The sequence below is a fragment of the Mesoplodon densirostris genome, chromosome 2 (assembly GCF_025265405.1).
Source record: "Mesoplodon densirostris isolate mMesDen1 chromosome 2, mMesDen1 primary haplotype, whole genome shotgun sequence".
Classification (NCBI taxonomy): domain Eukaryota; kingdom Metazoa; phylum Chordata; class Mammalia; order Artiodactyla; family Ziphiidae; genus Mesoplodon; species Mesoplodon densirostris.
This window is the reverse complement of record NC_082662.1, coordinates 192962417-192987748: the sequence shown is the minus strand read 5'-3', so window position 1 is coordinate 192987748 and position 25332 is coordinate 192962417. Positions and strand designations below refer to the sequence as shown.

Below are 25332 nucleotides of genomic sequence, written 5' to 3'. Positions count from 1 at the left end.
AGGTGGAACATCAAACAAAACACAGATGTAGTGTCTTCTCTGAGGCTCAGGCTGATGTTCAGTGTCACTGCTGTCCCTCTCCTGACTTGGATTTTGAATCTCCAGGGGTGACCACCGGTTTGTCAAGTACTAAAGGTGTAGAGCAGCAAGTGTTGACAGACCTGATGCGGCCTTAAAGTGAGGGTGCGGGATGTTTAACTTTCCCTGCCCTTGGCGCCCAGGTAGGTGTGGGTGTTGCTGAGTGAAGGTGGAGGGGGAAGAGTTCAGCCTCGTTCCTAAACCCCTTCCCCCTTCCCCGACAAATCTTTTTTTTTTTTTTTTTTGACAGATCACTAAAATTTATTTATTTTGGGCTGCATTGAGTCTTCGTTGCTGCACGCAGGCTTTTTCTAGTTGTGGCGAGCGGGGGCTACACTTCGTTGCGGTGTGCAGGCTTCTCGTTGCGGTGGCTTCTCTTGTTGTGGAGCACGGGCTCTAGGCACGCGGCTTTCAGTAGTTGTGGCTCGCAGGCTCTAGAGCGCAGGCTCAGTAGTTGTGGCGCACGGGCTTAGTTGCTCCGTGGCATGTGGGATCTTCCTGGCCCAGGGCTGGAACCTGTGTCCCCTGCATTGGCAGGTGGATTTTTAACCACTGTGCAACTAGGGAAGCCCCCTCTGTGAATTTAAAAGGATACTTCCATTATAGGCTTGATGAGACTTTAGGGATAGGCCAAAAATCTGTATGAATCACTCCAGGCAACTTTGGTAGTTATCTATTAAGGACTTTTTGGAAGAGTAAGATGGCCTCCATGTGATCTAGTTATTCCCTCTTACTGTTTATAAACCAGATTGTACTTAGCTTGTTTGTACAGAGGGACCTGGGAAGAAACTATTTCTTTGAGGTTTGAGAAGCAGTATCAATGGGAGGACTGTTTTATATCAATATTTTCATATGGCTTTAACAATAATAAATATAAGTCATTTAGAGGTCACATAAATACAGATTATCATTTCCAAGTTTTATTAAAAGTGGTGGAAAAAGAACTTATTGGGACTAATGCTTTAATAAGTAAACACCATGACATGCCTCTATGTATTTATTTATTTATTTTTGGCTGCACTGGGTCATAGTTGCAGCACGTGGGATCTTTCATTGCAGCATGCGGGTTTAATTGCCCCACGGCATGTGGGGTCTTAGTTGCCCAACCAGGGATTGAACCCACATCCTTTGCATTGGAAGATGGATTCTTAACCACTGGACCACCAGGGAAGTCCCGACATGTCTCTTTTTTACTGGTGTATTTTCATTTACTAATAGATGGTCCATAGAAACAATGCTTTGCCTTCCCAAATACTTAATATTCAGCAATTAAAACACTCTTTTAAACAAGAAGTTGTGTAAAACTGAAAACTGGCTCTTACCAAGCTCCATCTATAGGAGTTAAAACTTTAACAAATGTTCTTATTCCTTGGTACTTATTATCTTAATACAACTATCAAAAGTCCGTGTATACTAGCAAATGATTGCATTGGTATTTTCACGTTCTTTTTGGTGGTAGGACTTTAGGGAAGACTGGGTTGCCATATAGCTTTTCTAAAAACGTTGGCATTGCACAAACAGGTCAAGAAATCATTGTTAGTGAATGGAGAAAACACTTGAAGGGGCTGCTTTTTCGTTTTGTTTTGTTTTGTTTTGTTTTGTTTTTGGCAATACGTGGGCCTCTCACTGCCGTGGCCTCTCCCGCCGCGGAGCACAGGCTCCGGACGCGCAGGCCCAGCAGCCGTGGCCCACGGGCCCAGCCGCTCCGCGGCATGTGCGATCCTCCCAGACCGGGACACAAACCCACCTCCCCCGCATCGGCAGGTGGACCCCCAACCACTGCGCCACCAGGGAAGCGAAGGGACTGCTTTTAAAATCTGTGTGGACAGAGTTCTCTGGAGAGCCAGATTGGATGGGGAACCCTGTAGGGGTCTGTTAGTTGTTTCCAAGGTTTGGGCTGAGGACTCTTGGAGAGTTCACAGGACCTTTTCAGCAGGTCCGCGGGAACTTCCTCTTTTCAACTAAATGTTTATCTGTGACCAGCTTTTCTTCATACATTTTAACCAAAACAACATATACAACAACTGATTGACAGCAGAAGATAGGAAAATCCAGCTTATTTCTATTAAGCCAGACATTAAAGAGATTTGCAAAATAAAACTCTTCTCACCAATTCATTGCTTATTATTAAATGAATTTTTTAAATGTCTTTTAATTTCTAATGCAGTAAAAATGAATGGATAGAACCCATCTGAAGTAAAACTCTTTGAAGCTGTCAATTTTTAAGAGTTTAAAGGGGACCTAAGGCCAAAAATTGGAGAGTTGCAGTACTAAAAAAGGAACTAACTTCTGCAAAGGCTTGACTCAGTAGGAATAAATCTAGGACCTATGCATAAGCAGTTTCTCTTTGTGCTCAACCTTTGAAGAGGATATTATAACACCAGTAGAGGATTTGGTAAAAACTTCCCTTATTCACCTATCTGTTGCTTCTGTGAAGTGAAAATTTTAAAGTGTTTTCAAAAAGGCAAACAATAAATTTTTCCACATAGCCAGCAACAACTAAACTGTCAAAGTGGGCCTTTTTGGTCTCATCTTGTCAAGTTTAAATTTTTTTGTATTAAAGATATGATTGTTTCATTTTTTGAGAGCTCTCTATTGGAATCAGAAGAGTTTGGAACACAAAAGATAAAAATTGATCCAAATGATTTTTTTACTTGACTTTTTTTTGGAACTGTTTTAGATATACAGAAAAATTGAGAAGATAGTTGAGTTCCCATATACTCCTCACCTAGTTTCCCCTTTTCTTACCATTCTGCATTATCAGTATGACACATTTATTATAATCGGTGAACCACTGTTGTTATTAACCCAAGTCCATGAACTTACACAGATGAACTGAGGTTTTACCTAACGTCCTCTTCTGTTCTAGGGTCTCATTCAGGACACCACACTGCGTTTGGTTGTCAGGTCTCTTTAGGCTCTTCTTAGCTGTGGCAGTTTCTCAGATATCTTGGCTTTGATGACCTTGACCGTTTTGAGGAGGACTGACTGGGTATGTGGGCAAATTTTTTTTCTTTTTTTTAAAGGGACATTTATTCTTGCAGTCTTTTCTGTTGGCTGTGGAATGATTTAAACACTAAAGCTGTGGGAGTTTTTGTGTTACACCTAAGTAAACCCTGTGCTACAATATGAACCTCGCTTGATACAGTTGCCCATATCTAAATAAGGAGCATGATGTGTTTTTACTAAAACATTGTTCTCTTTGTTTCCAAATTCTTGTCACCAGGTTTTCTTCATTGGCAAATTTTTAGCAGAGCTTTTTTGATTTTATATTTTTTAATCTTTAGCTTTATAGAGACATTTAAGATTAATTTTCCTAATTAGACTTTTTACTTGTTCAGTAACATTTATTGAACATCCATAGCACTGTTCTATGAATGTAGTTTTCATTTTAAATTCTTCCTTAATAACCATTTTTACACTTCTCTATAGAGGCAGAACACGACATCATTCATAAAAGGCAGTCTCAGGCAGGCACCTGTAATCACTGTGATCATGTTGATTTCTTTTTTCCTGTAACTTCAGTATGTAAAATGTGACCCTGAATGGAGCTGAAATAAGCTTCCTAGAAGGTATAGATATTTTGTTTATAGTGAATAACATTGGAAAGTAAAGGAAATAACCTAAATGTCCAATACTAAGAAATTTTTAAAGTATCAATACAATGAAACGTTAATGTTCCCAGTATAGAAATAAGTAAAAGGCAATATAATTTTTTTTGGTTTGAAATTATGAAGATAAGCATTTTGGAAAAAATACTGGAAGGACGTGTAGCAAAATGTAACAGGTTTTTCTCTGAGATTTTGGCTCATTTTTTCTTCTTTATATGTTTTTTCTGAAATTTCAGCAGTAAGCATTACTTTTGTATTAGGAAAAAAGTATTTTAGACCCATTCTATCGCTTAGTCTTTGTCCCATAAGAGAATATGCAGTCAGGAAGTTTTATGTAGTGGACATACAGGAAATGGCTTGGTCAATATAAAATACTGATATGGGACCGTATGTAGGCTTGCCCACTAGAGTGTTGTTTTTTGTGTTACAGAAGCTGAATTCCATTGCCACCCTAGCAGCTTCTCTCTTGGCAGATCCATTGTTAACTGCCTTACCCTTGGATTAATAAACCTAAGACAATCTTATAAGAAGCTCTCTCTCTTTTTTCTTTTCTTTTCCTTTTTTTTTTTTTTTTTTTTTGGCCACACCACACGGCATGTGGGATCTTATTTCCCTGACCAGGGATTGAACCTGGGGGTAGAGTCCTAACCACTGGACCGCCAGGGAATTCCCTAGGAAGCTCTTTAAACATGGATATCTGACAGTACATCCTCTGACTTTAAAAAGCAAGATGCATGTATCTCAATGCTGGAAAAAGAGTACAGCAAAAAAATAGATTAATGGACCTTGCATAGTATATATTAATGAATTCTATCTTATACAAATTTATAATGAAGATTAGAGAATCAAAACCACGGTGTTAAACATAACCAATCAAAAACAAGAACAAGGTTGCAGTAGGCTTCCTGGAAACTACAAAGCTTTGCAACATGAACATTCCCTAATCATTATCATTTTTTTTTAACCATTTACTTTGTAAATGCCAGGCACCTGTCTAAAGGCTTTGCCCCTATTATTTTATTTAAGCCTCCTGGTTTCCCCTTTTTACATGTACCTGAGGCACAGGGAGATGAACCTACTTCAGACCCACACAGTAGAGTCAGGATTTGAACCCAGGCAGTGTGACTGAGAGCCTACCCTCTTTAACATCTGTTCTACTGTACAGGAGGTGGTAAAGGGCATCACTGTGCCTTAAAACTCAGCCCTGAAGAAATGACAGATGAGGATGATACAGGGGAGCCCCTTTTTGTTTTTGCTTTTAATTTTATATAAGCTTATTCTGACTTTATTGAGTTAAATGTATAAAATGGCAGTGTATACACAGAGGGATTTAATACATGATATATATAATTATCTTTAAAAAGTCAGGGTGCAAGTTAAAACCAAAAGTTCTTTTCTCTCCCAAATATACTGTTATTTCTTTTTTTAAAAATGTTGCTTTCGGGCTTCCCTGGTGGCACAGTGGTTGAGAATCTGCCTGCCAGTGCAGAGGACACGGGTTCGAGCCCTGGTCTGGGAAGATCCCACATGCCGCGGAGCAACTGGGCCCGTGAGCCACAACTACTGAGCCTGCGCGTCTGGAGCCTGTGCTCTGCAACAAGAGAGGCCGTGACAGTGAGAGGCCCACGCACCGTGATGAAGAGTGGCCCCCGCTCGCTGCAACTAGAGAAAGCCCTCGTGCAGCAACGAAGACCCAACACAGCCAAAAATAAATATATATATATATATATATATATATTTAATTTTAAAAATGTTGCTTCTTTTTTTTTTAAGGGAACTTTATTATATTTTTATTTATTTTTGGCTACATTGGGTCTTTGTTGCTGTGCGCGGGCTTTCTGCAGTTGCGGTGAGCGGGGGCTACTCTTCCTTGCGGTGCGCGGGCTTCTCATTGCGGTGGCTTCTCGTTGCGGAGCACGGGCTCTAGGCGCGTGGGCTTCAGTAGTTGTGGCGTGCAGGCTTTGGTAGTTGTGGTGTGCAGGCTCGCAGGCTCTTGAGCACAGGCTCAGTAGTTGTGGCGCACGGGCTTAGTTGCTCCCCAGCATGTGGGATCTTCCCGGACCAGGGCTTGAACCCTTGTCCCCTGCATTGGCAGGCTGATTCTTAACCACTGCGCTACCAGGGAAGCCCTCTTCTTTTTTAAAGGTTATACTCCATTTATAGTTATTATAAAATATTTGCTTTATTTAGGGGAACTCTTTAACCTGTGTTGAAATTGCTATGATGAAAAGTGCTGGTTGGCCACTAGATGCTAACTAGAGTTAGGCTGAAAGGATGGGGTCCTTAAAGGTAAACTTCAGAGGTCAGTTGCTCCTTGAAAGTTGAGGTTGCATTCACTTCTTGTTAGAGGAAAATTACATTTCAGTGGTCAGAACTTAATGTCATGTAATACTTGTTATTTTTGCTTTATAATAAAACAAACTTTACATTTGTAATTTCAGTTCTTACCATAGTCCTGAAAGTAGCTATTGTTCGTACTTTACAGATGGGAAAGTTGAGATTCCTGAAGTGGTGGTAAGAGAACCGAATCGCAAATTCTGGTCTTCTGACTTTCAGTGCGTTGCTCTTTTTTTTTTTTTTTTTTTGGTCCTATACTAATCGCCTGCTTACATTCTGAGGAACAAGTGTCTTATCCATTATTATTATGCTTGGTTAAGTATAAAGAGAAGGGATTGAAAGAAAGTGGGTTGGGGTAGTGAGATAAGAACTTAAAGGTGCGAAATTTTTAAAGGAAAGCCAGACATATTCTCAGGACCTTTGTTTGGTTACAGACCCCTTTGAGACCCTGGTGAAAGCTGTGAGCCTTCCCAGAAAAATCCACATACACTCAGTTCTATTTACAATTTCAATGCCTAGGCTTTAGGGTATAAAAGTGTGGTTCCTTAGTCTAAAGAGGAAATCCTCAAAATAAAGTGTTTTTACTAGTGGTTCACTAAGGACCGGAGGTCTTCAACAGGCTTCGAACAAATTGGTGGCCAATTAAAGCTGCCTGGGGCCAAGTCTGCCCAGAGGGAAGTAAGAAGCAAGGGAGAAGCAGCATCACTAGCATTTTATTTACCTTGGGAAGACTTTGAATGAAGCCTTTTGTATTACAAAGCTTTCCTGATAGACACCTAGCAGTGTCGTCCTGAGTGGCATAGGATGCCTGAGGGGTTCATAAATAGTAAGTCTGTTCTTATAATTTATAAGTGGGAATGGATAATGATTATGCTGTGCCTTGTACTACCTCTTCCATTTGTGCAGGTGTCGTAAGGATATCTTACTGACAAACCATGTAATTGATGAGAAAGTAGTCTTTTAAATTGTATTTCATATATGTGTTACTGAAATCTTTATTAAGGTTGATAAATCTTAGGCTCAACAGAAAGCTTTTCTAACTTGCCTTAAAATACTAAGATAAATTCTTTGTTTGGATCGTTAAAAGTTTCACCGAAGTTCTGTGGTAATGTTGATAACATAGAAACTATAAGAATCTGTATTAACAACACTGAGTTTACCTCTGCTGGCATTGGATTAAAATCCTGTGACTGCATTTATTCAGTGATGACTGGGTTTGATAGAATATACGCAATTAGAAAAATGCTTTGGTTCTTAATTCATGTTGTTATTTGTAAACTAACCAGAATGTACTTTTGACGCTGATTTTTAATTGGTTTTGTCTGCAGGGAATCGGAGAACTAACTTGTAGTGAGCTGTGTAGAGGGTATACTTTCTTGTTTTGCTGATCGTTAAGTCTTAAACTGATGTCAGCCTCTAGAAAGATTAAAACAGTATTCCAGTATGTTAAGGATGTGGATGCTAACAGTGGATCATTTACAGAGTGAATTTTCCTGGTGTTTTTGAAAAATCTTTAGCATTCGATGAAAGTTATTTTCATACTGGTCAGTTTTATAAATTCAAACATTTCTCTCAGTTAAATGTGCGGTAACTTATTTTTGCTTGGTTAGTGCTAGGACTAAGGAAAATGTTTACCTGGTGTTTCTCAGGCCTCTCTGCGGGTTTTTAAGTGTCAATGGTCTACTTAACTGCTTTCCCAAGGTATATATTTTTTAATGCTCAGGAAAATAATTGAGCTTTTAAATAATATAGCTGTACTTTTATTTTGAAAGGGTTAAAATAAAACCATTTTAAGGTTTTTAAAGGAAATTAAGATGAATATCAGCAGGGAATTTACATTGAACTCCTTGCAATCTATTATCTTGTTTGTATGGAAATGCTGTTTTTTTCTTTAAAAAATTATTAATTAATTAATTTTTGGCTGCATTGGGTCTTCGTTGCTGAGTGTGGGCTTTCTCTAGTTGCGGTGAGCAGGGGCTACTCTTCGTTGCGGTGCGCGGGCTTCTCACCGCGGTGGCTTCTCTTGTTGTGGAGCACGGGCTCTAGGTGCGCGGGCTTCAGGAGTTGTGGCATGTGGGCTCAGTAGTTGTGGCTCGTGGGCTGTAGCGCGCAGGCTCAGTAGTTGTGGCGCACGGGCTTAGTTGCTCCACAGCACGTGGGATCTTCCTGGACCAGGGCTCGAACGCATGTCCCCTGCATTGGCAGGCGGATTCTTAACTTGTGCGCCACCAGGGAAACCCTGGAAATGCTATTTTTATGTTAGAAAAAAAATGATTTTATGAACTATTTTATTGGTAGAGGCTGAAAGTTTTGGTTAGATTACATGATATCCCTTTTAGAGACTTAAGTGTCAAACCAAAAATTATCACGTTTCTAAATGGAGATTTTCATTATTTATTTGACTACTTAATTTGAGGATTATATTCCTGTTTGAAAATTTTCACTTCTTAGAGGCTTTAATATGGTCTCTTTCCTTCTCTGATGGCCTTTTTTTTTAATTAAAAATCTTTTTATTGACATTAGTTGATTTACAATGTTGTGTAAATGGCTTTTTTCCGCATGTAAAAGTCATGGCCCAGTGAGACCAGACTTTGCCAAGAATACCTTTGTTCTAATATGACAGTGAGCACTGCAAATAACATGTAATCGTTTTATTGGAGTAGACCTTTACAGCTGACCGAGTCTCAAAACCGAAGGACATTTATCCCGTTTTCTCTTTCATTGTAACCAGAGGAGGAGACAAAATTTGCAGTGATCTGTGTTTAATGAAGGAATGATCTACTGACATAGTTTTAGTTTTAAACGTATTATACCCACTGTGTGAGCTTCCTTAGTGACAGGTACATAGTGTTTTCCCTTTGATGTTTGATTTTTAGGATTTATTTTATTTGAAAAAGGGTTCAGGCTAAAACAAGTATCAATTAAATAACATACATACATACAAAGACACAGCTCACCTTAATTTATAAAACTTTAATATGTAGACTTAAGATGAGATTAATTTTTGTATCGTGTTTTGGGAGTAGAAGGCATATTTGATTCATTGGAGGATATCATTATACATTACTCATAAATCTTAATCTATAAAAATTGCAGGTCATTTGGACAGTATGTTAATCATTTACTTGTATTTTCTGACACATTGTCTTTGATATATTTTTGGTCTAACCTTCAACCCAGATCAATTCATTTCAGAAAGCCTACAGCTTTTATAAAGTATTAGAGAGCAAAGCTCTGAGCAATATCAAGTCTTCCATTGGCCTGCCACAGAATATTAAGAAGCGATGGGATTTCCTTCTGCTACATTGTATTATGTATAATTAAACACATTGCTCTCTTTATCTTTAGTTATCAAGGTAAACAAAAATCACTGTCATCTTTTTGACCCAGGATGGAGTAGGTAGTATTTTTTAAAGTTCATTAGCAGTACAGTATATCTTTAACTGGCATTTAAACATTAGCCATAGTCTTTGTTGAAGAGGCTGTATGACAGCATTAGACACTTGAAGTCCTGATCTGTCATTGACTTCTTAAACAGTATTGCCGTTTTTTCTTTTCTTTTTTTTCTTCCTATTCTTTTTTGGGGTGGTAGTAAATAGTTTTGTACCAATTTGTAATCTGCTTTTTTCCTTTGAAAAAAATTGTAAAATTTACTTTTTAACATATTTAATCAGGCATTGCTGGTGGGCATTTTTACTTAAGTGTTTGTATCACAAAAACAAAACCTCTTTTACTTTTAAACTAAGAGCAGTGATAAACTCCAGCAGTATAAATTTGAAATAAAAATAATCTCTTTCCCCCTTCCTATTACAACAGTCTTTAAAATTTACATATGTTAACACAAATTTGCATGTTTTAGTTTTTTACTCATCCACTGTTGGCTATCTTTCCATGTTTAGAACATCTAGATATTCTTTATTACCGCTGCAGAGTATTTTATTGTTATTTACAGATGTACCAACATTTGTATTAACTTGTTCTCTTACTCTAAAATAATTTATTATTTAATAGGTATTACTTAATGTATTTAATATATTTCCGACTGCATTTAAAATGGGTAAGGAAGCAAAAGAAAAATCACCTATAATCCTACCAAAGACAAACCACTGTTAACCATTTTGCTCTCTTTCCAGTGTTTTATTTTCCTATTGCACAGCCTGTTTTTCTTTCTTTCATAAAATATATATAAGGAAAAATTTCAATGTCAGTAGAGCTATACAACAGCATGAACTTTTTTGTCTTAAAAAATTATGTTGAAATATGAAAATACTGAATAATATAAAATATACCATTATAACCATTTTAAAGGTGCATGCAATTCAGTAACATTAAATACATTCACAATGTTGTACAACCATCACCACTGTCCGTCTCCAGAACCTTTTCATTATTCCAAACTGAAACTCTACCTATTAACACAGCATAATTTTTATGCCTTTAAACTATTCTCTTATCATGAACATTTAAGTTGTTTTCAGTTTTCTCCACTTACAGACAACAGTCCATACACACTCTCCTTCCTGTCTGTTTTCTCCTGATAGCAGCTCTTCCAAGAACCTGTATCAGTAGATATGTTAAGGGTGATTCTTAAAATTGGTTTTGGATGTCAGTTTTTTTCTTTTCCCCCCACAGAAGAATTTATCCTCAATTTTATAATAAAAGTTAATGTAACTGGGTTACATATATTAAAATACAGTCTGTAGATAATTTGACATTAATATAGCTATTTTGTAGGAGGAGAGATACTTATGGAATAGAGGAGTCAAAGTCTTTTTTTGCCTGAGTTGATGATTTTTCATCGGCAATTGAGGCTCATTGACGTTGCTGGTTGGAGGGGTGCTAGGCGGGGTGTGTGCAGAATGTATCATTTGGAGAAGGGTCATCATACATATTCTGCTGTTCTGGTGGAAAAAGAGTTAAGAAACTACTGCCCTGTGTTCTGTTGACTCAGTAGAGATAACATGCTTTACTTAAACAGGGTTTTAACTTTAAAACCATTTTTTAAATGTCAGAATTACAAATTTTTCTAATGAAAACCTTTGCTTCTCCACTAGGCTTGGCAGCCACCATTTGCATGTGATGTTGACAAACTTCATTTTACCCCACGTATCCAGAGGCTGAATGAATTGGAGGTAATGTCTTAACTACTATGCTGGTTGCCTGTATTCCAGCGGGGGCTTCTTTGAAAGAGGCTGTGTCACAAATCTAGTGGTTTCAGTGAAGCGAAAACATGGCTAGTAACTGATAATCATGGTAAAACAAATGGTGATAAGCCTTTGCAGCTAACCCAGTTTCATTAAAAACACTGATTTTTGTCAGTAATTGCCAGCCTATTAATTAATAAATGCATTTAAATCCTTCTCAATCTAGGTGACAACCAATAGAGTTTAGGTTTTGAAAGGCATGTGCTTTCAGAACCATTTAATGGAAAAGATTCTCCAGCTCTGATATTCTTCCAAAATACATGTCTTCAGTTAGATTTAATAATTTAATTTCCCTAGGAGGAGTGAATAGCACTTCTCTAGAGAAGAGGTAGTATTTCTTCTTTAGTCTGTGGGCGACTTAAGCCCTAAAGTGCTGGGTGAATAAGGCTTGGGTATTGATAGCATAGAGGTTCATTGTTTATATGAATGTTTTGCTAATCTGATTTTCATATTGAACCATGTTTTGTTTTTCTATACTAAACTAAACATTCTTAACTTAAATGGCACATATGTCCACTGGAATTCTGTGGGCATTGGCAGTAGTAGCATCTAGTGTATGTATTTTCAAGTATTTCAATGTATTTTCATGTCGAGCTTGAAAGATGGGGAGGTGGGTATTAACTTTGAAGTGGTTGGGAATATCTGAATATTGATCTCAATTTTGGTCTTGTGCAAGATAAAAGTCTTAAAACTGTCTGACTTAATTTCACAATGAGCGGAAAGAAAAATGACAAAATTTTAAAAAATGACTTGTAGGCAACAGTAATAATCTGTTAAGGGGATAACATTGAAGAAAGTTTCTGGTTTTCTGTTATCTTTAAGTTATCAGGACTTTAAAGATAAGTGGTTCTGTTGTAAATCTGCTTTTAGATTTGTGTTTGAGCAAATCAGAAAATTTGTACTCGGAGAGAGCAGGACTTTAAAATACCCAAACTGTAAAAGGACGAAAGGGGCATATAGAATCTTACTTATGATACTGCTTAAATAAAGCACCTCTCAGATCGCCTATTTATGTTACGGGAGGACTTACTGAGTGTATAACTACTACTTACCTGGCACATGGTAGGGGCTGAATTAAAATTTTGTTGAGTTAACATATAATTATTTAACCAGTTTTATTCTGTGTATTTTGGGGAAGTTTCCCCTATTGAATTCACAAGTGGTATTGCACTTAATAAGAATGAAAATATCACATGCACAGGTAATAGGAGCTTTATAATAAGCTAGGTAAAAGTAAAACTCAGTTCTTTGTCATTTAGGCTCAAACTCGTGTAAAATTAAATTTCTTGGACCAGATTGCAAAGTACTGGGAATTACAGGGAAGTACTCTGAAAATTCCACATGTGGAGAGGAAGATCTTGGACTTGTTTCAGCTTAATAAGGTAAAAGCCTAATGACCATCTTTCTCATTGAATAATTTTTCTGACAGCATGAATTTGATCTTCTTTGCCTTAAAATAAGAAACTTACTGCTTGAAATACGTAAAATAAAATTCTTCATTTAGTTTTGTGATTAATTGGTCTCTGCTTGTCAGGTCTGAAAGCCTTATCTTGTGAAATATTTTGCTGCCACCTGTTTTTTGGTAATTTTTAAACTTCGTAATGGTCCTCTTAGATATTCCTGTCTGTTTTATTGCAGATAAGACAACAGAGGCTTTCAGTGTCCAAGCTGACCAACTGAAAAGACTGTTACAATTCTATATCTTAAAGTTCATTTCAGTCTAAAGCCTGCATTATTTCCCCCAGACATGCTGCCGTTCTTGCTACTCCTCACCTCAGCTTACTAGAACCTTTTCTTTATCAGAGATTTCACTGCTAATTTAATTCTTCCTCATGGAAAATCTTGGCTGCTTTGGGGAACTGAGAAGTAGCTTTTGGAGGGGTACAAAAAGTTTATGGAATATGCTGTTAAAAGCAGTGTTTTAAATTTCTAGTTTAAAATTAATAGTGCATATATATATATTTTATTCGGAAAATGTATTTTTAAAAGATGACCACAGCCAAGAACTAATTTCTTTTGCTGTTTTATTTAACAGTTAGTTGCAGAGGAAGGTGGGTTTGCAGTTGTTTGCAAGGAGAGAAAATGGACCAAAATTGCCACCAAGATGGGGTTTGCTCCTGGCAAAGCTGTGGGCTCCCATATCAGAGGGCATTATGAGCGAATTCTCAACCCCTACAACTTATTCCTGTCTGGAGACAGTTTGAGGGTGAGTGGGGCTAGCCTTAACCTGTTTTATTTCACTACTTACTGGCACATGGTCTTTGGGAGGAATGAAAAGGCCTTGATTATGTGTGGAAGACTTGCTTGGAAGACTTTTGTTTATGGATTTTTCCTCCAATGTTTTAGTTCTGTTTTGAGAGCAACCATACTAAGAAGGTTGTTTTTGGAATGAATAAGGTTACAGAGGAAATATTCTTTTGTTATCAAAAACTGAAATCTGTATTAACTTCGCAATAGATGTTCCTTTCTTACAGCAGTTGGTTATTACGTACTTGTTACGGCTTATGCTTTTGCATTCACTTACTGTTTAAAGTGTAATCCTGGTTGTCACATGAAAATACAACACGTGAAATAACTTGCCTGCCTGCTCTCTTTTGCCAGCTGAGGTCTCCAAGGAGATTCTCATAGAATGTTGACATTGGTAGAGAGTAGGGGACTCAGTAATGCTGGACAGCTCATGGAGCCCTCTGCTAATAGTTCCTGTGTAACCGTGTTTGTTTCCTTACAAAGGTGGTATTTGCCAAATTATTCAGATAAAAACTTTTGTTCTAATTAAAAGCAAAACAATATTATAAAAACTTCCCATTTATTCTAGGCCCTGGTAGAAAGCAGAATGTCGTAATTGTTTACACCCTTTGAGATATTCTACACTAGAACAGTGAGCCCTATAATTTTAGGAATTGTTACTGTGCTATAGAGAGGGAGGAAGATCACAACATAGTTTCTGAGGGTAAACCTGCTAATCAAAACTCTGTCTTGATACAGACATATCATCTGGAATGCTTAAATCCTATAGGTATTCGTAGCATTGTGTTTTTCTTTTCTCTCTCCCTTGATTCCAGATGGGCTTTCTTTTTAGCCTGGAAAATGTGACTAATCTAATACTCAGAAAGTTGTTTAAAGAAATGTGCACTGTGTCAATGTTTAGTGAACCCATGGATGAAATTGTTTAAAATGTTGTATATGGAGCCTTTATGTCTCTGTTTTATAGTCAGATCTACATACGGTTGCCCGCAATAGATTTTCTCCTTTGAACCTTCTTATCTCCGTGCAGAAGTTAGGAGAATAAAGGGAGAGAGAGAGTCTCTGCTTTATGGGTTTAGAAACAGCTCGTCTGTATACTTAGAGAGGCCCTAAATTTCATAGTTGAAGAGTGGGTAAACATTTATACAATCATAGTCTGAAGGGAACAGGTATTCAAAGATACCGTTTACAAACATTACATCTACAACACAGATAAATACCTGTTGAAGGTCCTACTGATACACGTTCACTGTGGAAGGTATAAAAACAAAGGAAAGTATGATGAAAATAAATCCCTCCTAATCCTCTCATCTGCTTTTTTTAAAGGCTATTTTTATGCACATATACACAAATTGGAAGTGTATTCTTTACGTATACAGTATTTTTCCCGCATAACATGTCACTGTATATTTTTTAAGATACAGGTTTTTTTTTTTTAAATTTATTTATTTTTGGCTGCATTGGGTCTTTGTTGCTGCGCGCAGGCTTTCTCTAGTTGTGGCGAGCTGGGGCTACTCTTCGTTGCGGTACTCAGGCTTCTCATTGCGGTGGCTTCTCTTTTGCAGAGCATGGGCTCTAGGCATGCATGTGGGCTTCAGTAGTGGCAGCACAAGGGCTCAGTAGTTGTGGCTCATGGGCTCTAGAGGGCAGGCTCAGTAGTTGTGGTGCACGGGCTTAGTTGCTCCACAGCATGTGGGATCTTCCCGGACCATGGCTCGAACCTGTGTCCCCTGCATTGGCAGGTGGATTCTTAACCATTGTGCCACCAGGGAAGCCTGAAGATACAGGTTTTAATGACTCTGTGTCAATTCCATTTTTATACCCAGAACTTGATTTGATTTCTCCTGTTGCTGAATTCTTTTTTTTTTTTTTTTTTTGGAATTTTGGAATTTTATTTTATTTTTTATACAGCAGGTTCTCATTAGTTATCTATTTTATACATATTAGTAGATATATGTCAATCTTAATCTCCCAGTTCGTCCCACCACCATCACCCCATCCCGCCACTTTCCCTCCTTGGTGTCCATACGTTTGTTCTCTACATCTGTGTCTCAATTTCTGCCCTGCAAACCGGTTCATCCGTACCATTTTTCTAGGCTCCACATATATGTGTTAATATACGATGTTTGTTTTTCTCTTTCTGACTCACTTCACTCTGTACGACAGTCTCTAGATCCATCCACGTCTCTACAGATGACCCAATTTCGTTCCTTTTTATGGCTGAGTAATATTCCATATTATATATGTACCACATCTTCTTTATCCATTCATCTGTCGATGGGCATTAGGTTGCTTCCATGACCTGGCTATTGTAAACAGTGCTGCAGTGAACATTGGGGGTACATGACTCTTTTTGAATTATGGTTTTCTGTGGGTATATGCCCAGTAGTGGGATTGCTGGGTCATATGGTAACTCTATTTTTAGTTTTTTAAGGAACCTCCATACTGTTCTCCATAGTGGCTGTATCAGTTTGCATTCCCACCAACAGTGCAAGAGGGTTCCCTTTTCTCCACACCCTCTCCAGCATTTGTTGTTTGTAGATTTTCTGATGAAGCCCATTCTAACTGGTGTGAGGTGATACCTCATTGTAGTTTTGATTTGCATTTCTCTAATGATTAGTGATGTTGAGCAGCTTTTCATGTGCTTCTTGGCCATCTGTATGTCTTCTTTGGAGAAATGTCTATTTAGGTATTCTGCCCATTTTTGGGTTGGGTTGTTTGTTTTTTAATATTGAGCTGCATGAGCTGTTTATATATTTTGGAGATTAATCCTTTGTTGATTCATTTGCAAATATTTCTCCCGTTCTGAGGGTTGTCTTTTCGTCTTGTTTATGGTTTCCTTTGCTGTGCAAAAGCTTTGAAGTTTCATTAGGTCCCATGTGTTTAGTTTTGTTTTTATTTCCATTACTCTAAGAGGTGGATCACAAAAGATCTTGCTGTGATTTATGTGAAAGAGTGTTCTTCCCATGTTTTCCTCTAAGAGTTTTATAGTGTCCAGTCTTACACTTAGGTCTCTAATCCATTTTGAGTTTATTATTATTTTTTTTTTCTTTTTGCGGTATGTGGGCCTCTCACTGTTGTGGCCTCTCCCGTTGCAGAGCACAGGCTCCGGACGCGCAGGCCCAGCGGCCATGGCTCACGGGCCCAGCCGCTCCGCGGCATATGGGATCCTCCCAGACCGGGGCACGAACCCGTATCCCCTGCATCGGCAGGCGGACTCCCAACCACTTGCGCCACCAGGGAGGCCCTTGAGTTTATTTTTGTGTATGGTGTTACGGACTGTTCTAATTTCATTCTTTTACATGTAGCTGTCCAGTTTTCCCAGCAGCACTTATTGAAGAGACTGTCTTTTCTCCATTATATATCTTTGCCTCCTTTGTCATAGATTAGTTGACCATAGGTGCGTGGGTTTATCTCTGGGCTTTCTGTCTTGTTCCATTGATCTATGTTTCTGTTTTTGTGCCAGTACCATATTGTCTGGATTACTGTAGCTTTGTAGTATAGTCTGAAGTCAGGGAGTCTGATTCCTCCAGCTCCGTTTTTTTTCCTCAAGACTGCTTTGGCTATTCGGGGTCTTTTGTGTCTCCATACAAACTTTAAGGTGATTTGTCTAGTTGTGTAAAAAATGCCATTGGGGGCCTCCCTGGTGGCGCAAGTGGTTGAGAGTCCGCCTGCCGATGCAGGGGATACGGGTTCGTGCCCCGGTCTGGGAGGATCCCATATGCCGCGGAGCGGCTGGGCCCGTGAGCCATGGCCGCTGAGCCTGCGCGTCCGGAGCCTGTGCTCCGCAACGGGAGAGGCCACAACAGTGAGAGGCCCGCATACCGCAAAAAAAAAAAAAAAAAAAAAAAAAAAAAGCCATTGGTAATTTGATAGGGATTGCATTGAATCTGTAGATTGCTTTGGGTAGTAGAGTCATTTTCACAATATTGATTCTTCCAATCCAGGAACATGGTATATCTCTCCATCTGTTGGTATCATCTTTAATTTCTTTCATCAGTGTCTTATAGTTTTCTGCATACACATCTTTTGTCTCCCTAGGTAGGTTTATTCCTAGGTATTTTATTCTTTTTGTTGCAATGGTAAATGGGAGTGTTTCCATAATTTCTCTTTCAGATTTTTCATCATTAGTGTATAGGAATGCAAGAGATTTCTGTGCATTAATTTTGTATCCTGAAACTTTACCAAATTCATTGATTAGCTCTAGGAGTTTTCTGGTGGCATTTTAGGATTCCCTATGTATAGTATCATGTCCTCTGCAAACAGTGACAGTTTTACTTCTTCTTTTCCGATTTGTATTCCTTTTATTTCTTTTTCTTCTCTTATTGCCATGGCTAGGACTTCCAAAACTATGTTGAATAATAGTGGTGAGAGTGGACATCCTTGTCTTGTTCCTGATCTTAGAGGAAATGCTTTTATTTTTTCACCATTGAGAATGATGTGTGCTGTGGGTTTGTCATATATGGCCTTTTTTATGTTGAGGTAGATTCCCTCTATGCCCACTTTCTGGAGACTTTTTATCATAAATGGGTGTTGAATTTTGTCAACAGCTTTTCCTGCATCTATTGAGATGATCATATTTTTATTCTACAATTTGTTAATATGGTGTATCACATTGATTGATTTGCATATATTGAAGAATCCTTGCATCCCTGGGATAAATCCCACTTGATCGTGGTGTATGATCCTTTTAATGTGTTGTTGGATTCTGTTTGCTAGTATTTTGTTGAGGATTTTTGCATCTATATTCATCAGTGATATTGGTCTGTAATTTTCTTTTTTTGTAGTATCTTTGTCTGGTTTTGGTATCAGGGTGATGGCGGCCTCACAGAATGAGTTTGGGAGTGTTCCTTCCCCTGCAATTTTTTGGAAGAGTTTGAGAAGAATGGGTGTTATCTCTTCTCTAAATGTTTGATAGAATTCACCTGTGAAGCCATCTGGTCCTGGACTTTTGTTTGTTGGAAGATTTTTAATCACAGTTTCAATTTCATTACTTGTGATTGGTCTGTTCATATTTTCTGTTTCTTCCTGGTTCAGTCTTGGAAGGTTATACCTTTCTAAGAATTTGTCCATTTCTTCCAGCTTGTCCATTTTATTGGCATAGAGTTGCTTGTAGTAGTCTCTTAGGATGCTTTGTATTTCTGTGGTGTCTGTTGTAACTTCTCCTTTTTCATTTCTAATTTTATTGATTTGAGTCCTCTCCCTCTTTTTCTTGATGAGTCTGGCTAATGGTTTATCAATTTTGTTTATCTTCTCAAAGAACCAGCTTTTAGCTTTATTGATCTTTGCCATTGTTTTCTTTATTTCTATTTCATTTATTTCTGCTCTGATCTTTATGATTTCTTTTTTTCCGCTAACTTTGGGTTTTGTTTGTTCTTCTTTCTCTAGCTCTTTAGGTGTAAGCTTAGATTGTTTATTTGAGATTTTTCTTGTTTCTTGAGGTAGGCTTGTATTGCTATAAACTTCCCTCTTAGAACTGCTTTTGCTGCATCCCATAGGGTTTAGATCCTCATGTTTTCATTGTCATTTGTCTCTAGGTATTTTTTGATGTCCTCTTTGATTTCTTCAGTGATCTCTTGGTTATTTAGTAACGTATTATTTAGCCTCCATGTGTTTGTGTTTTTTACATCTTTCCCCCTGTAATTGATTTTTTTATTTAATAAATTTATTTATTTTATTTATTTAATTCTGGCTGCATTGGGTGTTTGTTGCTGGGCACGGGCTCTCTAGTTGAAGAGAGCTGGGGCTACTCTTCATTGTGGTGCGTGGGCTTCTCATTGTGGTGGCTTCTCTTGTTGCAGAGCACAGGCTCTAGGCGTGAGCTTCAGTAGTTGTGGCTCGCAGGATCTAGAGTGCAGGCTCAGTAGTTGTGGCGCACGGGATTAGTTGCTCCGCGGCATGTGGGATCTTCCCGGACCAGGGCTCGAACCCATGTCCCCTGCATTGGTAGGCGGATTCTTAACCACTGTGCCACCAGGGAAACCCCCCTCTAATTGATTTCTAATCTCATAGCATTGTGGTCGGAAAACATGCTTAATATGATTTCAATTTTCTTAAATTTACTGAGGCTTGATTTGTGACCCAAGATGTGACCTATCCTGGAGAATGTTCCGTGTGCACCTGAGAAGAAAGTGTAATCTGCTGTTTTTGGATGGAATGTCTTATAAATATCAATTAAATTTATCTGGTCTGTTGTGTCAATTAAAGCTTGTGTTTCCTTATTAACTTTCTGTCTGGATGATCTGTCCATTGGTGTAAGTAAGGTGTTAATAGTCCCCCACCATTATTGTGTTACTGTTGATGTCCTCTTTTTTAAAAATTTTTAAAATTATTTTATTAATTTATTTTGGGGTGTGTTGGGTCTTCGTTGCTGTGCTCAGGCAATGAAGTTGTGGTGAGCAGGGGCTGCTCTTCGTTGAGGTGTGCATGCTTCTCATTGCAGTGGCTTCTCCTGTTGCGGAGCACAAGCTCTAGGCGTGCAAGCTTCAGTAGTTGTGGCATGTGGGCTCGGTAGTTGTGGTTCTAGAGTGCAGGCTCAGTAGTTGTGGTGCATGGACTTAGTTGCTCCGCGGCATGTGGGATCTTCCGGACCAGGGCTCGAACCCGTGTCCCCTGCATTGGCAGGCTGATTCTTAACCAGTGCACCACCAGGGAGGTCCCTCCATTTCCTCTTTTATAGCTGTTAGCTGTTGTCTTATGCATTGAGGTGCTCCTATGCTGGGTGCATATATATTTATAATTGTTATATCTTCTTCTTGGATTGATCTCTTGATCATTATGTAGTGTCCCTCCTTGTCTCTTATAACATTCTTTATTTTAAAGTCTATTTTATCTGATATGAGTATTGCTCTTCCACCTTTCTTTTGATTTCCATTTGCATGGAATATCTTTTTCTATCTGCTCACTTTCAGTCTGTATGTGTCCCTAGGTCTGAAGTGGGTCTCTTGTAGACAGCATATATATGGGTCTTGTTTTTGTATCCATTCAGCAAGCCTGTGTTTTTTGGCTGGTTTAAGGTAATTTTTGATATGCATGTTCCTGTTACCATTTTCTTAATTGTTATGGGTTTTGTTTTTTTTTTTTTTTTTTTTTTTTTTTTTTTTTTGCTACGTGGGCCTCTCACTGCTGTGGCCTCTCCCGTTGCGGAGCACAGGCTCCGGACGCGCAGGCTCAGCGGCCATGGCTCACGGGCCGCTCCGCGGCATGTGGGATCTTCCCGGATCGGGGCACGAACCCGTGTCCCCTGCATCGGCAGGCGGACTCTCAACCACTGCGCCACCAGGGAAGCCCCATGGGTTTGTTTTTGTAGGTCCTTTTCTTCTCTTGCGTTTCCCACTTAGAGAAGTTCCTTTAGCATTTGTTGTAGAGCTGGTTTGGTGGTGCTGAATTCTCTTAACTTTTGCTTGTCTGTAAAACTTTTGATTTCTCCATCAAATCTGAATGAGATCCTTGTTGGGTAAAGTAATCTTGGTTGTATGTTCTTCATTTTCATCACTTTAAATGTATCATGCCACTCCCTTCTGGCTTGTAGAGTTTCTGCTGAGGCATCAGCTGTTAACCTTATGGGAGTTCCCTTGTATGTTATTTGTCGCTTTTTCCTTGTTGCTTTCAATAATTTTTCTTTGCCTTTAATTTTTGTCAGTTTGATTACTATGTGTCTTGGCTTGTTTCTCCTTGGGTTTATCCTGCCTGGGACTCTGCACTTCCTGGACTTGGGTGGCTATTTCCTTTCCCATGTCAGGGAATTTTTTGACTATAATCTCTTCAAATGTTTTCTTGGGTCCCTTCTCTCTCTCTTCTCCTTCCGGGACCCCTATAATGCAAATGTTGGTGCGTTTAATGTTGTCCCAGAGGTCTTTTAGGCTGTCTTCATTTCTTTTCATTCTTTTTTCTTTATTCTGTTCCACAGCAGTGAATTACACCATTCTGTTTTCCAGGTCATTTATCCATTCTTCTTTCTCAGTTATTCTGATATTGATTCCTTCTAGTGTGTTTTTCATTTCATTTATTGTATTGTTCATCTCTGTTTGTTTGTTTTTTAATTCTTCTAGGTGTTTGTTCTTTAATTCTTCTAGGTCTTTGTTAAACATTTCTTTACATCTTCTTGATCTTTGCCTCCATTCTTTTTCCAAGGTCCTGGATCATCTTCACTATCATTATTCTGAATTCTTTTTTTGGAAGGTGGCCTATCTCCACTTCATTTAATTGTTTTTCTGGGGCTTTATTAATTCCTTCATCTGGTAGAAAGTCCTCTGCCTTTTCATTTTGTCTATCCTTCTGTGAATGTCTCCTCTTGCTGAATTCTTTGTGCATAAATTTTTATGCCCATTTCTGATGTTTGAAAATAATCCATAGAGGAAAGGAGAATTAAAATACATATTTTTTTAAAAGGAATGGAAAACAGCAATGAGACACCGCTGCACACCATTAGAATGACCAACATTCAGAACATGACAACGCCAAGTGCTGGCGAGGGTGTGGGGCAACAGGAACCTTTTTCCATTGCTGGTGGGAATACAAAATGGAACTGCCACTTTGGAAGACAGCTGGGCAATTTCTTAGTAAACTAATAAACATGCTTTTATCATATAATGCAGCAGTCACATTCCTTGGTATTTACCCAAAGGAGTTGCAAACTTATATCCACACAGAAACCTGCATGCGGATATTTGTAGCAGGTTTGTTATTCATAATTGCCAAAAGTTGGAAGTAACCAAGATGTCCTTTAGTAGGCGAATGGATAAACAAATTGTGGTACAGCCAGACGATAGAGGCTAAAAAACAATGAACTGTCAAGTCATGAGAGGACAAGAAGGAACTTTAAGTGCACTTTTTTTTTTTAGGATTTATTTATTATTTATTTGTTTGTTTTATTTATTTTTGGCTGCGTTGGGTCTTAGTTGTGGCATGTGGGATCCTTCATTGTGGTGCATGGGCTTCCCTCTAGTTGTGGTGTGCAGGTTTTTTTCTCTTCTCTAGTTGTGGCATGTGGGCTCTAGAGTGTGTGGGCTCTGTAGTTTGTAACCCGCAGGCTCTAGTTGAGGTGTGTGAGCTCAGGAGTTGTGACGCATGGGCTTAGTTGCCCTGCAGCACGTGGGATCTTGGTTCCCTGACCACTGATCGAGCCCGCTTTCCCTGCATTGTAAGGTGGATTCTTTACCACTGGAACACCAGGCAAGTCCCAAGTCCATATTTTTATGAAAGTTAAAGAAGCCAATGTGAAAAGACTGCATCTACTGTATGATTCCAACTCAGTGGTATTCTGGAAAAGAAAATACTATGGAGACAGTAAACAGATCCGTGGTTGCGAGGGGCTGAGGGCAGGAGTGTCAGATGAATAGGCAGAGCACGGAGGATTGTTGCGGCAGTGGACGTGCTCCGGATGGTCCTCCACCTGTGTCCAGGCTCGTAGAATGTGCAGCACCAGGAGTGAACCCTGACGTGTGAACTGTAGACTTCGGGTGATGTGTGAATGTAGGGTCACCAGTTGTAGCAAATGTCCTACTACTCGGGCAGGGGATGTTGATGATGGGAGAGGCTGTGCCTGTGTGGGGACAGCTGTTGTACGCTAAATCTAGGTACCTTCCTCTCAACTAGGCTGTGAACCTAAAACTGCTCTTAAAAAAGAAACCCGTACTAAAGGGGGTGGGGGTAGAGTGCACAATGAAGGAACTGTTGCAAAAGGGTAACCTCAAGCCTAAAGTAAGTTTTGGGAAACTTGAGAGAAGTTGAGTGGTGACGTGCTGGGTAACGGGACAGAGACCTCAGTCTTGTATCCCTGTGTTTTCTAAATGTCTTAAGGGATTGCTCTGTCCCTGTAGGTTGATGTCATTACGGTGTGATGATATAAATCACCTCTAAACCCCGGTTTCTCAAACAAACGTTTAAGAGTTGGCATGTGATAACATTAAATATAAAACAAACACATCAAGTGTATGTTTGGAATCCTGGTTTGAAACAAAATAATCTCTTCATATATATTCTAAAGAGCTTCTGAGCTTGATTTTATCTTAGTTCTTCAAAGTCCTTATACAGCCAAGCAGGCCATGGATTACAGAACCATTTAGACTAGTGGGAGATGAGAACCACATATATAACATGTGAATTTCTGACCCTCCACTTAATAAAATGTCTGTGATTCAGCTCAGTTCATATCTCCACAATCACACATACTTTCGGGTCTCAATAGAAAGTGTACATAATACATAAAGGAGGTTAATTTAGATGGGGGACAGGTTTTATTCCCATCTGCATGTTTTCATTGAACATACTCTAAACACTCAATTGAGGACTTGTTGTGGAATGGGCAGTGATATTCCATACTGGTTGAGTTGATGTTTCTAGATCAAATCAGTGTGTAGGTTTAATTAGAAGAAGCAGAATATTTAATATTACAGGTTGTGCTCCCAGTGGTAGATTCGTTCTTGTTGAGAGTATCAAGAAATCTACTCTAGTATTTTTTTTAACAGTACATATTACTTAAATGTCAGAAGTAGGTTGTGTTAGATGGTTGCTCTGTATTTTCTTTTGTCCTTCTCCCCATTCTCTGGATTCTTTCTGCAAATGTCAGGAGGAAGGAGCCAATCATGTTAGTGACACTGCATGGTTGTAATGGTGCTCGCAGAGCCAAGAGTTGTAGAAGGTTATAGTTTCAGTGTATCTTATTACAAGTATGGATGATACAGTAGACCTTCAGTGGTTACATTTTGGAGCCTGCTTTTAAAAATGTTTCCTGTGGCATTTGTAGGACCTCTTATAAAGGAGTGGTATTTACTTGAAATTCATATTAGATTCAGTGGTAATATTTTGTTGTCACTGTGTTTTGTTGTATTGGCATTAAATACTCTTTTTCGGTGAGCTTAGAATCAAACTAAAAAGAAAAATCAAAGCAAGAAGAGATTCTTGTATGATCAGAACCAAAGTTATTGCTGTGGGCTCTCTATTAACCTTTTTCTTGTGAGTTAGACTTTGTAGGAATATATTGAAGAAAAGGAAAGCTTTAATAAGGGGTAATAGCCACATGGTCTGTTTTCTCAATTCAAATGATATCTTTTTTTTTTTTTTTTTTGCGGTACGCGGGCCTCTCACTGTTGTGGACTCTCCCGTTGCGGAGCACAGGCTCTGGTCGCACAGGCTCAGCGGCCATGGCTCACGGGCTTAGCCGCTCTGCGGCATGTGGGATCTTCCCAGACTGGGGCACGAACCTGTGTCTCCTGCATCGGCAGGCAGACTCTCAACCACTGCGCCACCAGGGAAGCCCCAAATGATATCTTTTTGATAATAGAAGGTTGCTAATTATGTTTAAACCTACGGGATTGTAAAATTTAGAAAACTTACTGGATTCCATATTTTATTACTGTAAACATTTTTTAAATGAGATATTCTGATTATGGAAAGCTATTTGGGGAACATACAGGGGGCCTTTCTAGCAGTTTGGGCCTTCACTTAATTTACAGTTGCAAGCAGGGATAATTGTTGTTGGCTCATGGGGACTGCCTTGAGCCTGCTGTGGCCTGTTGTAACCTGATGAGGTGATATCAACAATTAAATGAATTGAAGCAACACCATTCACCTCCTGAAAAAAAGTGAAGCTGTTACAACTGTGTGTGTGTGTATATGGTTGGTAACTGCAGACTTGTCTTTGTGTTTATTTAGATTTTAAAAATTGCACACCTGTTATGTATTTCCATAAATCATTGTAAAATATACCCTGCAAAAATCCAGTGAAATTCTCTTAAGATTAAAAAAGGGGGAAGGGGGCTTCCCTGGTGGCGCAGTGGTTGAGAGTCCGCCTGCCGATGCAGGGGACCCGGGTTCGTGCCCCAGTCCGGGAAGATCCCACATGCCGCGGAGCGGCT

At 38.9% G+C, this 25332-nt stretch overlaps 1 protein-coding gene across 2 annotated transcripts in view; it reads left to right on the top strand.

The window, feature by feature from the left end:
- The window catches only part of KDM5B (lysine demethylase 5B), a 73849-nt gene that overhangs the window by 14336 nt on the left and 34181 nt on the right, over positions 1-25332 (top strand). For both annotated transcript variants that reach the window (XM_060091520.1, XM_060091519.1), the window contains exons 2-4: positions 11081-11158; positions 12490-12612; positions 13266-13436. In XM_060091520.1, the coding sequence (XP_059947503.1) occupies positions 11081-11158; positions 12490-12612; positions 13266-13436 (372 nt within the window). The remainder of the gene's footprint in view (positions 1-11080; positions 11159-12489; positions 12613-13265; positions 13437-25332) is intronic.